Below are 17,115 nucleotides of genomic sequence, written 5' to 3' on the forward strand. Positions count from 1 at the left end.
GTCAATTAGACAGATGTTGACCAAATCATGTCAGCATTGAAACTCATATATAGATACACATATACACACACACATATATATATATATATATATATATATATATATATATATATATATATATATATATATATATGCGTGTGTGTGTGTGTGTGTGTGTGTGTGTGTGTGTGTGTGTGTGTGTGTGTGTGTGTGTGCGTGTGTGTGTATGTGTCTGTGTGTATGTAGCTGTATAAATATGTGTTTGGTAGTGTGTGCTCATGTGCTGGTGTTCGTAAAGCACTGAAACCTGTAAATCACTTGTTTTTTTTTTCCAAAATTTGCTAATAATTTTGCACAACATTTTCATTTCACACATTTGCACAGATTCTGTACCTTATGGTTTTCATACCTGCAGTGAGTATCAGTTCAAGCAGAGGACAAAGATCATGAAAGAATATGAGTAAAGAGATGGCAGACTGTGCTGTGCAACACCTGCAAAGTTTGTGTAATGGCATTTACCACTGTAATCTTATGACTGATCATATGAAGGAATGCACTGCTGGCTCAATATTTATGAGTTAGCAACTGGGATTAAGGAAAATGTGTGCTACATGTCTAATCAGGCACCTAGTGCTTCAGGATGCTATATTGAAACAGGTGCAGATTTGGTCTTTACAGGAAGGAGTTTGTGGCCATGTCTGGGCTACTGTTATCATTCGATTTTTTGTTTTGTTTTTAATAATGTTCCATGTTTACTGCATCATCAAACCATCATGATCACAATAATACATTAGATGGATAAAAATAATGTCCATAAAAACATTACATCAAAACAAGATAATGAAATGTAATGACAATAACAAGTCCTAAGAGTAAAAATATAAACAAAAAAATACAACAGACCACTTTCCATGTGATTATATTTACATCTGCCCTCTGCCAACTTTATTAGTAAAAGTACACCTTTTCCTGGAGTAGTGGTAGGGGAAATTTCTTCCAGAATTTGAAAATAATCACTAGAACTTTTGTAGACATATGCATAATCCAGCTATAAACTGAAAAGGCAGGCTTCCCTCTCATTACCTTCTCCCAGGCACCCGAAAAGTGGATCTGCTGTGTCCAGCATCTGCTCCTGTTTAAACAGAGCTATTGAATGATATACCTTGTTCCATATTTCTCTGACCTTATGTCAAGACCATATAATATGATAATAGGTTGCACACCCACTTTTGGTGCAGAATGATGTGGGTTCTTTTTCCCACTTGGTAGATGAATTGCTGACATGACAATGCAGCATTACGGAGGTTCCATACTCTTTGGTGTGTAGATCTTTGGATGAGATGTTAAATTGAAGTCCCATCTGCTCAGGGTGGTGCTATCTTGGGACAGTGGATATAAAATATCTCATGGCACCTATCAAAAAAGTCAAAGTTCCCTGATGCCCTGGCTAATTTTCCTCTAGTAGTATAAATACCACCTTGGGTCTTCTCTGAAAAGAGGCCATTAGCCACCCAATGGTGCATTTGCTCTAGATGATTATCATTGTTGATGTGGCACCCTGACTTTATGTGCAAAGAATGAGAATAGGTTCTATGGATGCAGGGATGGAAAAGTGGATAGCCTAGTGGGACTAATGTGATCAACAAAGGATAAATACAAATAAATTAAAATTCAGTCCCCTTACCAATACGTCTCAAACATGCAACTAATGTGTTCCTTCCATGCTTCCTCAAGCTTAGTGGTACATATTTCCAACCATTTACAGCTTTATGAAGAACAAAAGCTATAACCAGTAGTAGACCAAGCTGCTACCACTCTTTAATGTGGCATTTTTTTTCATGGAAGGACGTCATTTGTGTGGCTGTGTTAGGATTTTGTATGTGCATTACTTAAATTTATTATTGCATTGCAGGGAAAGAGAAATGCTGTCTCTGATTCAGTTTGTTTCACATCATTATTTTGTTTTAGTTATTTCAGTTAAAATATTAGTTTGGGGGGTTATTTGGCAGGCTAGTATGTTTTGGTAGGTTGTCAGTAGATGTGTTTGGTGGGTGCATTGTATAAATTTTTTACTTTAGTTCATAATGTACAGTATTTATATAGTGGGTGTAGAGGAATTTTAATTATTGCTGAAAAATCAGGAACATTGGTGGTTTCTTGATGATGTCTTTAACATTTTGATAAATGTTTGTTGACACCTTCAACCTATTTTTACTTTGAAACATTTACTTAGTATATGTAGCTAGTTAGCTATCCGGGTCTACTTCACCTTATTGCATGTTGAAAATATCGAACGGCAATAATGCCGTAAATGCCGTGCATCGAAAGTGTTGTGGGATCATGGTACAGTGGGGATGAGAAAATTTGCTCTTTCCTCACTGTAATACGATCTCGGAGTTGATATATATATTTAGTGGGGGGTGTGGGGGGTGCAGCCCCCCACAAGAACAGTTTAGATGTATGGCATTTTCAATGTTTATGCCATTCGATATTGTCATCTTTCGACAAGATAATATACTCGCTAGCTATCCTAATATAGGAATGCATTACATAAACTGGTAATTATAATTTGTAAAGACAATTCTGAATAAAAGTATGCTGGTTAAATTATAGGTAATCATCGCTACAGACTTTCTTACGAACCTTATAAAGTATTCACTATTTTCTTGTCTTAAGTGTGCATACTATGCTTAGTTTGCACTTATCTCTCTCCACATGAGCTTTTGACAGATGCCCTAACTTCCTCCAACATTCTGCAAGACATGTCTTTGCAGAACTGATGATCTTTTAAATTGCCCGTAGGTGTGCAACTAAATGAGTGAATGTGTGCATCTGATGATGTTTTTATACTGTGTTGGATTAGTTTTGCTGTCTTGTGTCAGTACAGTGCTGGAACAGGCTACAGTTTCTCCATGACCATGAACTAGATAAAGCAGGTTATGTATGAATAAATGAAGGGATGAATGTATATTTCAATTACCTTTGCTTATTTGCATCCAGAGTTGTCCATCTTGCAAATCCATCACATTATCTGTGTGCATGGTCTTGCATTTTGATAGATTTTTTTATTATTATTTTTATTAGTCAAAATCCATTCAAGGAAGTTAAAGATTCCCTGTGAGTTTTAGGTAGAAGAATAAAGCAAATGTGCAACTGTAGAATGTTGTCAGCTAGAGGTATAAGTTCTGACTATTGTTGGCAGTGTGAGGATCTGGTGCCAGACTGTATCCATATGATGTCATACCACCCTTATAATGACATAATTTGTAAGAAGGCCACTTCAGGAGCTGCATGTGGGGCTGAAGCAAGTATTCTTTTTTTTTCTGATGTACAACTTGATTAGTTGGAATTTGTTATTCCAAACCAGAGAGCTTGCTATTGCCTGTAACTGTCATTTATAACTAACTGGCTGCAACTATTATTGATAATTTTAAAAGTAATTTTTAAATTTTGGAAACAGTTGTCGAGAAATGCAATTAGCAGCTTATATTAGTATATAGGAGGGATGAAAGAGAAACAGACATCAGATATAGAAGGACATGAAGAACAGGAATTTTGAGTCCTTCTCTTTTCTGCCAGGACAATGTGCGTCCTCCTTGTAACACATAACAGCTTACACCTCCAGTGCTATCATTTCTTTAAAAAAGTGTGAAAATAGAGGTGAGCTTATTCCTGACACCACAAGGATGAAAAAGAAAAAAATTATGATTAGGTGGAAATTTAATAATTCTTTAAATATTTAATTTCTGTTTAGGTTACCATCACAACTGCATATGCTTCTTGTGTGTGTCTAGTCACTCTCTTCCCCTTGTTTGCCACTCACATGATTTCTTCCTTTATAGATGCATCAGAAAGCTTGAGAACAGTTGCTGTGCAAATACTGAAGCCATGCATATCCCCTTGCCCACTTTATCACCCTGTTTTATTAGATTACCTCTAATGTTTATGCTGGTAGTTTCTGATCCCAAGAGTCAATTTGTTTGCAGCCAATTTATTGTGAATTTTACACCAATAGATGTTAATTGCATCTTCATTCATACACACAGTGTATATAAATGTGCTGAAATTATTGGTATTAAAGCTAACAGTATGATCCTGAGTAAATTATCATATATATGCATAAACAGGATTCACAGTATCAGAAGTTAAGACAAGCAGCTACTTACTCACTCAGATGAATCTCTTAACACTAACAAATATTAGAAGTTTATTATATTTGAATTTGTTCTCATTGCTAGGACTCCTGCTATGGCCGGTGGCCTGTTTGCCATTAACAAACAGTACTTTGAAGAAATTGGAACGTATGATGCAGGCATGGATATCTGGGGTGGAGAAAACTTGGAAATGTCTTTTAGGGTAAGTAATGTTTTCCTGTAGTATCCCTTGGGTTTATGTTACAGCAAATGTCATTATAATGCCTTAAAGTATTGCCTTTCAGTATTGTTTTACAAGAAAAAAAATCGATGGCCAGCAAATCAGCATCGGCATCCAATTTTGTAAACAGTGACCATCACCTAGACCCATTCACACCACTTAACATACCTCTCAACTGTCTAGATTTTTGCCTCGTATTTTTGGTCTGTTCCACATAAAATTTGTGTTTTTTGGCAAATCACTTCAGATTAAGGCACTAAATAATGACATATAGTTGAACTTTCAGATTTCATATCCTTCAGAAAAAATGAATGCTAACACAAATCCTGTTACTCTAACAACTTTCTAAATTTATAAGAGCAATATTTAAAATTTGTCCCTATTTTTGGGCCTTTGCCCCCCCATTATTTTAGGTTTTGTCCAGATTTCTTGCACTAAGAGTTAAAGAGGTATGCTCCACTAGTTGGCTAGTCCTGCATACATTTGTTGCAAATGCATGACCTTCATATAGGATCATGAACGTTATGATATAATTATAAACATTTTAGTCTGTCATATAGTGATAATTCAAAAGAACCTACCAACTACCTAATTCCTTACTAACCGTAAGAGCATGCAAGCAGTACCTTTTCATAGAGAAGTGACCTGCAGCCCTTTCATTTACAGACCTTTAACATGGGGCTATACAATGTATAGACTGATCACACTGTTTATAATATTACCACAAGCAGTATATATCATAAATGTAATTTCATAAATAATACAAATGACTTTCATTTTTCTCTTGAAATGATTTCTCCCATTTATTTTGACTCACAAACATCTCACGATTCATTCATATGCATGCATTCACTTCAAAATAAATATTCAGACTACATAAATGTGCTCTTGTCTGTGACCAGAATTGTACTTTTCAGCAAAAGGGAGCTATAAATATTTAAGAAAATGATTTCTGAAAAGAATATATATAGCAAAAACATGTTTTAAAATACCAGTAAGAAAGTTCAGCTTCCCTGTATGTTTAGTACAATAGTTGTCATTTGAGCTCATCTACTCATCTCTTTATTTGAATAGGAAACTAACAAGCACTTTTATTCATCATTTACATTTATTACATTGGTAGAAAACACATTACAGGCATTAAAGAAATCTGTGCACATTCAGTTCATGCTGGCTGACATTGTGTATGATAAAAATCTGTGTTTCAAGCTCAGAAACAGCCTGCTCATTTACAGAGGCTATAGCTATCAATCACTTCAGCTTCTGTGTAGTTGCATTCATCCTTAGATAATATTGTAGATTCATCAAAAGTGGAAATCCAAACCTAATAGTGAAAAAGGTTATAGCTTAGTTTGTAACACATCAATTATTAACTTACCATGGCAACTTCATCTTATCACTTATTTATGTCCAACTACTATAAACTTTAGAAAAACATAGTGCTGTTTACATAAATGAGTTTATGTTACATAAACATTATTTAAGTATTCAGGCTATTTACCACCTTAATCCTTTATCTACATCAAATATCTTTATTTTTAACTACAATAAATTTTAAAATAATCCAGTGATATTTACATACACACACACACACACACACACACACACACACACACACACACACACACACACACACACACACACACACACATATTCCTAGCTAATAACCAGAAAATATAAAGTCATGATTATATACTCTGTTCATTTTATGAGCTTATAGTGCTGTTCAGAACAAGACATTGCATTTTGCTTAGGTACTTAAAGCAAAATAGCAAACTGTCTAAACCAAAGATTCTGACAGCTGTTGAACTTGAACCAACCTTGCTAACAACAGAAGTATCAACAAAAAACACCTTGTACCACATTGCACACACATTTAAAAAACAAAATTGTCATCACCGGAAAGGTTCAAAGGATTTTAATAACAATAAGTTTCTGTTTCTCATTAACTACATAACTTCATCAGACAAAACTCTTATCAAAGAAATGACTGCTTATATCATCAATCAAATATCACCATCTAGTAGTCAACCAGCAAATTGCACGTAATACTATGTGAAACAAAAACATGTTTTTAAAACCATTCCAATAAGTATGCCTCAAGTTCAATAATTATAAATTCATATAAACAACATCAATAAAAAAGTGCATTACGCTTATATATTGTCTTTTTAAAACATAATAGTCTGTTAATAGAGATTTTATCATTAATTTCTGGTGAGTTTATGCATTTAATAGTAATTGTCCATATGATTCTCTTAGTTCCGATTGGTCTTCCTAGTTGTCTCCCCTATCAAAAGGTGGAACGTACTTTAAAACAAAAAATATATATATATATTTTAAATTCTGACATTCAAAACAATGCTTACTCGAGGCATTATAAGCTGTCCCATAAACATGTTGATATATTTTATTTTGAGGCCATTTTCAATTTTGCCAGTGTAAAATGCTGGACAGGTCAAATGTTACGTGAGATGTACACCCCCCCCCCCTTTGTATTACTGTTAAATGTACCATTTGGTGCTTTGGAATGTTCTTATACTGTGCACTTTTCTCACATAAAGCTTGCTTGAGCATCATCTGCAGTTGAAGTTAAAGTCCACGCCAATTATTTTAATTTTTATTTATCTTGATTTTATGTTTGTTTAACAGTGTAGTACAATGATGCCAAGTAACTATTTGCAGGTATAGCCAGACTGAATTATTTCACTTTCACTCTGTAGGTTCATAATTTCACAGGTGTGTACTAGGCTAATGATCACTGATACTTTTATAAGCCTAGCCATGCAGTGCAAGTGTATCCCATGAGTTATTGTGCCTTGGAGGTTATTTTAAGGGGGTGTATGGTAGTTAGGACATGATTTAATGGCTGCCTCTGTCCATCAAAGACATAGATGCCAGATTAGGGGTGAATATCCAATTTCCCATCCACTGGTCCAGGTTGCACTTAGATACGGTTTAGGGAGGGCTCTGCTTCACATGGATGGGAAGCCAATCCAAGAGAATAGAGATTCTCTGAGATACATATCCATCCCTCCAATATTTAAGTTACAAGCAAAGTTTAAATCCTTAAATACAGTAGTTCTGGTGCTGTTCATTTTGTGGAGATGCAAAAGGTCCATCAGAGCAGAATCCAGTGATCATACCTTTCAACTGTCCATATTTTCTCAGAATGTCCACATTTTTGCCTCATACTTTTAGTTTTTTCCTCATAAAATTTGTAGTTTTCTGGATTTTTGTGTAAAATCAGTAAGAATTGCAATCACTAATAAAATGACAGCCATTTGAGTTTCAGAATTCTTATCCTTAAGAAAATCAACTTAACACAAGACATTTTATTCTAACAACTTTCTAAGTTTATAAGCGCACTATTATTTTTGTTTCTGTCCAGATATTTTGAGCTAAGAGGTTAAGAGTTATGTCAATGATGCTTCGTATGCTAGGCAAAAATCATCTCTCAGCACTCTGTAGGAAACAGAGTAGAGAAATAGGGCTTTGAAGTGATCTGCTTAGGACATTGTGTTTACACTCTGTATTCTTTTTGTGGGCATCCCCTATGGACATTCCAGTAAACATAGACATAGTAAACCTCCAAACACTGGACCCAACTGAGTTTAGTTTTGTCAAGTGAAGGTCATGCATACTCAACTTGGTGGACTTCTTTGAGTAGGTCACCAAAGTGATGGATGAGGACAAAATGTTTCACACTGCCTATGTTGACATGGCCAAGGCTTTTGACACAATACCCCACTCAAGAGGTTAGGTGCAAACCTGTAGGTCATCCAGTAGATAGCCAAATGGCTCACAGACAGGACCCAGGAAGTTAGAATTGGAGAATCCACCTCTACAAAATGGCCAGTCACAAGTGGGGTCCCTCAGGTATCGATCCCTGGACCAGTCCTTTTTGGCATTTACTTCTCTGAAGTCAGCCCCAATGTTAATGGTGTCTGGCTGATTAAATTTGCAGATGATTGCAAATTAAGAGTTGTCATTGAATCCTGCAATGATACAAATGTTCTCCAGGAAGGGCTGACACAGGCAAACAACTGGTGTCAGAGCCATGGATTAAAACTAAATGCAAAGAAATGCATAATAGTATCCTTTGAGAAGTCATCCACCTCTGGTAACTATCAGATTGACAACACACCCCTTACATTTGACCCAGTAGTCAGAGATTTATGAAAACACATAGACAGTAATCTAGCCTTTGACCATCACATGTCTGCAGTAGTGAGGCAATCATTCTATGATGCACAACTTGTATGGCATCTAAGTCCAAGGAAGTCATTGTTCCACTGTATTCGGCATTCATCAAACCTATCATTGAGTACAATGCCCCCTTTGATATATATACCTAACCAGGCATATCCAGCAATTGGAATGCCCACAGAGGTTCCTTACTAAAAGACTACAGGGTGTATCTAAAATGCCCTGTGCAGACTGCCTCTAGTCCCTATCCCTGTATTTTGTCTCCTACAGGCTTTTTGAGGGGACATCTATGCCTGGCATACAGATCATTGGCAGATCCCAATCTAATGGACCTCCTGTATATCCACAAAACAAACAGCACCAGAATTACCCATTCTAAAGACTTAAACCTTGCCTGCGATATAAATAGTACCTGCTGGAGAGACAGGTATGTATCCCAGAGACTACTTCATCTATGGAACAAGCTCCCCATCCATGTGAAGCAGAGTTCCTCCCTAACCCAATTTAAGTACAACTTGAACAATTGGATTGGTACAGGAAATTCATCCCTGGCTTGACACCTATGTCTCTAATGGACATAGGCAATGGGTAAATGGTTCATTTCTCAGGACCCTGCTTCTAAATGTTTCATCTCCCAAGCCACTGCTTACAGTTATAAAGGGTATAAAAACATGTCAGAGATTTGGGATGCATGGCTAGGCTTAAAAAGGCCCTTGTGGTCATTAGCCAATTAAACACCTATGAGCCTATTGGTGTTCCTAAGCATCAGGCAGTTGTGTATATTCCACAGAAAGAATACTTAGGTATGGTCAATTAGCTGGGTGACAGCACACTGTGACAAAGGTGGTACACTTCAGTTACACATCACTGAAAGATGTGTAGGGACGTACATGAAGAAGAGTCTATTGTGCACAGTTATTGGTGTGATGAAGGATAGGAACTATGAAGTTATTTTGGCCTCTGATGTGCATATCCTTCACATACCCAGTAGTTGCATTATATCCAAGGGAGCAGTCAGCACTGTGACCAAATGCTGGTAGATGCACTATTTACCCTTTACCCCAGGACACAAATCACATACCTGTTGTTCTGATTATAAAGTATGATGTCCACATTATACCTGGCTGGTGTGTCTGATTCCTGATTCAACAAATCCCTCTATGTGTCTTGCCAATGCAGGTGTTGTCATGGCTGTGGAAGCAATCTCTGGTATGTGTTGATACTGTCTGCATTATACTAATATCACAGCTGGGGTCAATGATTGCCCACAAGCTGTAGTCCTGCAGGGAGCTGTTTGGACACAGAATGTGTACGTCATCTGTGATGTCCATCACTTAACTAATGGACAGGAAAGAGCTTGACAGACACCCCTGATGCACCTGCCTGATCACTGGACCTGACATATATGTCATGTCACACATTTAAACACAGTGAGATGCCACGTACTTCCTACACTGGTCTATCCATTTGGTGTGATAGCTGTATAGGGCCACATAGGACAGAATTGATTGAATACTTCAGTGTGGATTTGTGTAAAATGCCTTGATCTGGTCAAGTTCCACAAGATGATACTGTTGATATTATGCATGCCCTTGATGACCTCTTTGGGGACATCTATTAGATATAATGGACCTGATGTAGCAGTAACATCCTGCATAGGTCTGTTGCACACACCTGGAATTTTACATGTATACATGTAGAAGAGGTCTATTATGACATGTTAGTCTATCTCACAGTCGAGGAGAATCAGGATATTCCTATAGATGCATGTATCAGGTGCTGTCCCCCTAACTCAGGTGGATGCATGTTGATGTACACCCTTGTATGGGAACATAAGCCATGTGGAGTGTATGTTGCACTGTGTATTCAACTGTATCAGGAAGGTGTCTGTGCTTGGTCATGCCATAGGTGTTTGGTGATGTCACAGCACATGAATTCGGTGTGCTAGGCCTGGTTGAAGGTAAGATAGTGCACACTGCCTATTGTGGTCTGGCCTAGGGTTTTGACACAATCATGCACGCAGGTATCATTGAGGAAACCCCCAAGCTGGGGATTAAACCTTGTGTCAGTTGATGTGTAAACAACTGGCTCATTGACAGAATACATCATGTGAAAGTTGGTGAATCAACCTGTACCAGTAGAGCTGTCACAAGTGGCAAACCCCAGAGATCTCTGCTTGGCCCTTCACTGTTTGAACTGTATTTCTCAACAGTTCAGGTTAAAGTATATGGTCTTTGACCTACCAAGTTTGCAGATTCTTGTATATTGTGTGCAATCACTGAGTCCACCAGTGGTGATAACATAGTATAGGAGGGGCTAACACACACAAGTGAAACATGACAAAGGCACATAATGTGCAAATAAATGCAGAAATATGAGTTTGTAATGTTGTCCATACGAAAGTGGCATTCCATGTTAATCATAGCATTGACATCAGTCCTGTTGTACAGAAACCCAGTGATGCAATCACTGGGAGCACATGTAGATAGCCAGTCTGAACTTTGAACAACCAAGTGTCCACACTGCTATTGAAAGTCTACATTGTGCACATCCTAAGTCACACATCATATTGAGATCCTAGGATTGTATGACAGCACTGTAGTCAACCCCTCATTACAGTTCTAATAATGCACATTTTACATGTACCTCACCAGACACGTGTGGCAGCTGAAGAGACCACAGGGCTTCCTCAGCAACACAAGATGTGATCTATACACCATGCCATGATGTATGTGGATAGATTAAAAGCCATGTCATTGTAAACTTTTTTGCATAGGATGAGGTGAGTTCTGCCTGGCTCTCAGGCCAGTCTCTGACCCTGCCTTGGCAGAAGTACTACATATCCAAAAAAGTGATATAGCTGATGACATCAGCAGTATCTGTTGAGGAAAAGAGGACAGTGTCCCACATGCTGGTGTAAAACATTGTAATGTCAAGCAACAGCTCACATACACACACATGTCCACAGTTGACTGTAGTGAGAACAGTATCCCTTCCTAATGACACAAACTACAGAACACAGTACTTAAAGTAAGCCCCACAGTTAAAGTCCAACTTGGGGTGTGCCAGACAGCACTTTATAGCAGATGACATCAGCAGTGTCTGTTGAGAAGAAGATAAGTGTCCCATTTGCAGGTGTAAAATATTCTCTGTAATGTCAAGCAAAGCTCACACCTAGTTGACTGCAGTGGGAATAGAACCCGTACCAATCTATGTACACAAACTACAGAACACAGTATTTAATGCAAGCATTATAGCTCAAAGCTGATTGCTAGAGGAGTGCAGGTGAACTTATAGTAGGTGACATCAGCAGGCCATGTGGGAGATAAGAGGTTGGGAGGCTTGCATGAAATGGATATGCAGGCATGAGAAAGTATCAAAATACTGGCAATCCATGTAATTGGAGAAGTAACTGTAGGATACACACATCTCTTCTGCCATCTAGACATACACCCACACACCTGTTTGTCTGTAGTAGAAACAAACCCCCTACATATCTAAGTGCACAGACTACAGAACCCAGTACTTAACACAAGTGCCATGGCACAAGTCTGATTTACACAAGAGTGCAGGCTGACTTATAGTAGATGACATCAGCAGGCCATGTGGGAAACAAGAGGTTGGGAGGCCTGTATGAAATGGATGTGTAGGCATGAACAAGTTTCAAAATACTGGTAATCCCTATAATTGGAGAAGTAACTGTAGGATACATGCATCTGTTCTGCTATCTAGACACACACACACACACACACACACACACACACACACACACACACCCAGTTGACTGCAGTGAAAATAGAACCCTTACCTATCTAAGTACATGGAATACAGAACACAATATTTAAATCAAGCTCCACAGCACAAGTTTGATTCACACACAAATGCAGATGAACTTATACTAGATGACATCAGCAGGCCATGTGGGGATTAACAGGTTGTGAGGCCTGAATAGACACATAGCATCATAGGTTCATCTGAGGCTACTTGCCTAATAGTACTATGGTGTTTAGAAGCCCAGATGTGTTAAAACATAAGTACCCTTACTGAGCATATTTGGATGGTCGTTTTTAGCAGAGTGTTTATGTGAGCAGCACCAACTGGCCCTGTCCATGAGCGATATAGGTGCCAGCCCAGACGCGACTTTATAATCACCCAACCAGTAGTCAAGGTTGCGCTTGAACAGGGTCTTGGAGGAGCACCACATCACATGCAATGGAGCCTATTACAGAGGAGTGTGAATCGTTGTGGGATATATCTGCCTCCTCAGCATGTTCTGTTTATGTCACACACTAATTTAAGAACTCTCAGGCAATGTATAGCTATCCTATTTGAATTGGAGATGTCCATCATTTCCAGAAGGGCAGGGTCTGAGGCTGCTCTGCAGGGCAGCCATAGGTCACCTCTTAGCAGCCTGCATGATACCGAATACAATCACAAGTATGTCACTCTTTCCATGTATGTCATATTTGGAGGTTTGTAAGTCTCCCAGTCACAACCCTGTATTCTCAACAATTGCTGCAGGTGTTTGTTGAGGAACAGAAAGATGTGAGCATTGTACTCCATTATTGCTGTGATAAAGGTAGAGTACAGAAGAGGCATGACTACCCTGGTCTTGAATGTGATGTCCATATGTATAATGTGTACAGTGAAAATTGTGTGTGTCACCACTATGATCACATACTGATGAAAGTGTAGCTGCAATCAACATATGTTCCCAAGATTCACAGAGCTGTGTTTGAGCCTAGGTTGTGCTATGTATCTCATGATTTGCAGGGGTATGCCATTAACAAAGGTGACAAAGAGTCAATGTATGCTTAAATTTCTGTCCATGAGTTTGTCACCAATCATCAGTCTGTGTCAGCCCCTACTGTAATATGTTACCATCATTTGGGGACTCTATATAAATGCATCCAGTTAACACAGTCATCTGCAAACTTGTTAAACCACAGACCATCTACTGTTGCCTGTGCTTCAGGGAAGTATGTCCTCAATAGTTGAGGGCCCAGCACAGATCCTTGTGATATTCCACTAGTGAGTGGGCTAGTGGTGGAGGTGCAGTCCCTAGCTTTGAGAGTGTGTGTTTTGTCATTGAGCCAGTTGGCTCTCCATCTAGTATGGGCTAATTTCCAGATGGGAGAGCTTCACTATGAGACATTAATGGGGGATAGTGTCAACAGCCTTGGATAACTTAACATAGGTGGTATGCACTTTTATCCCTCATCCAGGTCTTTGGGGTCAGTATCCAAGAAATCCACAAGGGTCAATAAGCAGGATCTACCCTTGTCAAAACCAACATAGGTAAGGTCAAGTGTGTTGAAGGTCACCTGTGTCGCTGTGGGTACAGTCCATGCTGATTCCCGCAATAGCTTTGCAGATAAGGATTTTTAGGCATATGAGTCAATTGTAGTTCTGCATGTCACCAGACTGATGTGTATTTTATAGCACACAACATTTGATATTACATTTTGTAGTGAGGTTGATATATATGTGAAAAAAGTACTGAGACCCCAGGGTTGTAGTGCTTGGGGGGTGCTAACACATGGACATATTGTAAATATATTAGTAAGCATAAATCCAAAATGAAGACAAACTGGCCACAAAACCAACACAAAGGTAGCAGGATAGATCCAAACACAGCTGTTTTGTAAACCAACACAAAGGCAGCAGGGTAAATTCAAAGACAGCTTTATTCCAAAAAGAAACTGGGTTAGCACTTCCGTTCTAATATTTTAAAACTTCATCAGAAGGAACAGCTTTTCTTTGCCAAAGCTTTATATAAAAAATTCAGACACGCAGTAAATGGTCACATGGCTGCTGAGCCCTACTTAAAGGTTAGATTTAAAGGGACGAGTTCTTTAAAACACAACCTTATAACAAATATATTTTCTAAAAGCATACTGTAACAGTATTATAAACCTATGTGCACACATACATAGTAATGCCATCCAAAAACATATAAAATAATAATAAAAAATATATGAAAAATATGTATATGCATATATATATATATATATATATATATATATATAGATGTGAACAACCTTTTTATGTACATTGTGCTTTTAGTTTTAGTAAGCAAGCAACTGAATTTTGGTGATTTAAACCTGGTAAAGCTCCATTTTACTGCTGGAAGTTTACCAGGTTTAAATGATTGCAAGGCATTCTTTAGCTATGTCTGTAATGTAAAAGGGAAGGCTCAGCTTTGCACCAAATTCACAGTGGATGGTACCAGTCATACTGAACCTGAGGACATTGCCAACCTGTTAGTAGACAGGTTTGGCATCAGTTTCACACCCCTGTCTCTAGCAATCATACCCCAAAGTATACCTGTCACCAGTTCTCTACATAATATCTGCAAAGAATAGATCATAACCACATTCACAAAGACCAAAAACACACCTCTGTGGAACCAAATAACATCCCAGGCTGCTTACTAAATGGTGTAAAGCAAGAGTTAGTGGAACCACTGGGTACTCTCTTCAACCACAGTCTAAGTACTGGCTTTGTCCCTGCAAAGTGGAAAACAGCAACCGTGATCCCCTTGTACAGAGGGGATCCCTCAACTGACCAGGGAAACTATAGACCAGTGTTGTCTGTAAGGCCATGGAGAGCATCATCTTGGACCTTCTCAACAAGGACATTGGTGATCTTTAAACTCTTGATCTGACCGGACCCAGTATGGTTCATTAAGGGCAGATCATGTCTGTTAAACCTAGTGGAATTCTTCAAGCGTGTCACCAAAGCCCTGGATGAAGGCAAATCAATACATACTGCCTATCTGGACTTAGCCAAGGGCTTTGACACAATTCCTCACTCAGGTATCATTGAGAAACTCACCCAGCTGGAGGTCAAAATGGAGAAATGATAAGTCAGCAAGCAAAGGAGAGTAGTATTGCTGAAATGGAATTCATCCTGAAGTCCTGGTGAGTACCTACAAGAGGTGGACCCTGTTTTTCACAAAATCTCACCAATATGTCACTGATTTATAGACTATATTTATATAGCATATATCATGGACAGAAGTAGGTTAAAAATTAAAAAAGATTTAGCTGGGTACACAAGACTCAGGATAAAAAGTGTCAAATGCTAGGAGGCACACTGGTGCCAGGACTGGAAAAAATGTGTAGAATCCTCAAAATACAGAAACATTCCTACAATGGGGGCAGGCTCAGGAGGAGGATGCCCCCCACCTATTGTAGAAAGAAGTAACAGTCCACAAAAATCACAAAAAACTGATAGGGCAAAGAATAGTCATAAAGATGATAGAGTGGACTTTTGAGGATAAGAAAGAAATTATGTATTGTTACTATTATGCAAAAAGCCCAGAATTTCCAGACACAAGATATACAAAAAGGTTAAGTGAGAAATTAGAGGAAAGAAAAATACTTCCACAAGAAAAACTGTCAGAAGCTTCAAATAAAAAATTGTGTTCATCAATACAACATATTTGTGAAAAACAGTATATAAACCAAGAAACTTTGATCTGTTTTGAAAAATCAAGAATCTGAGGAAGTGCAAAAATATAAACAACACTTAGAGATTTTTGAGAAGTATACAAAAGAAATCTGGACATGGAAAAGGAAGAGAGATCTGATATGGTGCAATATTTATGCAAACAAGAATGCCAAATTAATCTATTCAAAAAAGGCAGCCCCAAAGATATTCAAAGAGAAATACAGGCAAAGGCATCCAGATAGGGAAAATTTTCACAATAAAAAATAATATCAGAAAGAGGGAATGTAGAAAAGAAGATTAGTAAAGTAGAAGTTAAAAAAATAGAAGCTGAAGTTGTGGAGTACCTGCAAAAGTGAAGGATATGGTGTAGAAGGTTTAACAAAGATTACATCACAGTATGATGAAATGATTCCCCAAAGTAAGGAGAAACAGGAAGATCTGAAGAACAAATATGGACATAGGAAAGGAAAATACATTTAACATGGTGTAACATCTATGCAAAGGAGAAAGCAAAACTAATCAATAGAAAAAGAGCAGCACCAAAGATACTTGAAGAGAATTACAGGCAAAGGAATCCAAACATGGAAAACTTTACAATACAAAAAAAATAAGAAAACAAAGAGGAAAAGTAGAAAAGAAGATCAGTAATGGAGAAGTTAAAGAAATAGAAACTGAGGTTATGGAGTACCTGAGAAATGAATGATTCATTGTAGAAAATCTAATTCAGAAAGCACCACAACAGGATAGAGCAATGGGCTTCCAAATTAAGGGGAAAGCAGTAGAACAGGAAGCAATTTGTCAAGTGCCATATGAAGATATTTTGGAGCCTTCCACAGGAAACCAGTATAAATTTTCAGTTGAAGTTGGACAGCAAGGGAAGGACCAGGAAACTTTGGCAACTCTGATGCAGTTCATTTTGAAGAGTGATAGGCCAGTGAGTTCCCATATGACAGATCAATGGATGGCACATGATGAAATTCAAGAGAATGTGCCATAAGATGATGCTATAGAACTTTCCATAGAATGTCTGCAGGAAATGGAAAAGAAAAGATGTGCCCTCAGTTTAGAAGAAAATGAGCTAAAAGAAGAGTTGCTTGA

At 38.0% G+C, this 17,115-nt stretch overlaps 1 protein-coding gene across 1 annotated transcript in view; it reads left to right on the forward strand.

The window, feature by feature from the left end:
* The window catches only part of GALNT13 (polypeptide N-acetylgalactosaminyltransferase 13), a 1,383,758-nt gene that overhangs the window by 350,361 nt on the left and 1,016,282 nt on the right, over window positions 1-17,115 (forward strand). The window contains exon 5 of the mRNA XM_044074835.1: window positions 4,218-4,335. Within this exon, the coding sequence (XP_043930770.1) occupies window positions 4,218-4,335 (118 nt within the window). The remainder of the gene's footprint in view (window positions 1-4,217; window positions 4,336-17,115) is intronic.

The sequence above is a fragment of the Protopterus annectens genome, chromosome 6.part0, assembly GCF_019279795.1.
Source record: "Protopterus annectens isolate FY-2018-M chromosome 6.part0, PAN1.0, whole genome shotgun sequence".
Taxonomy (NCBI): Eukaryota; Metazoa; Chordata; order Ceratodontiformes; family Protopteridae; genus Protopterus; species Protopterus annectens.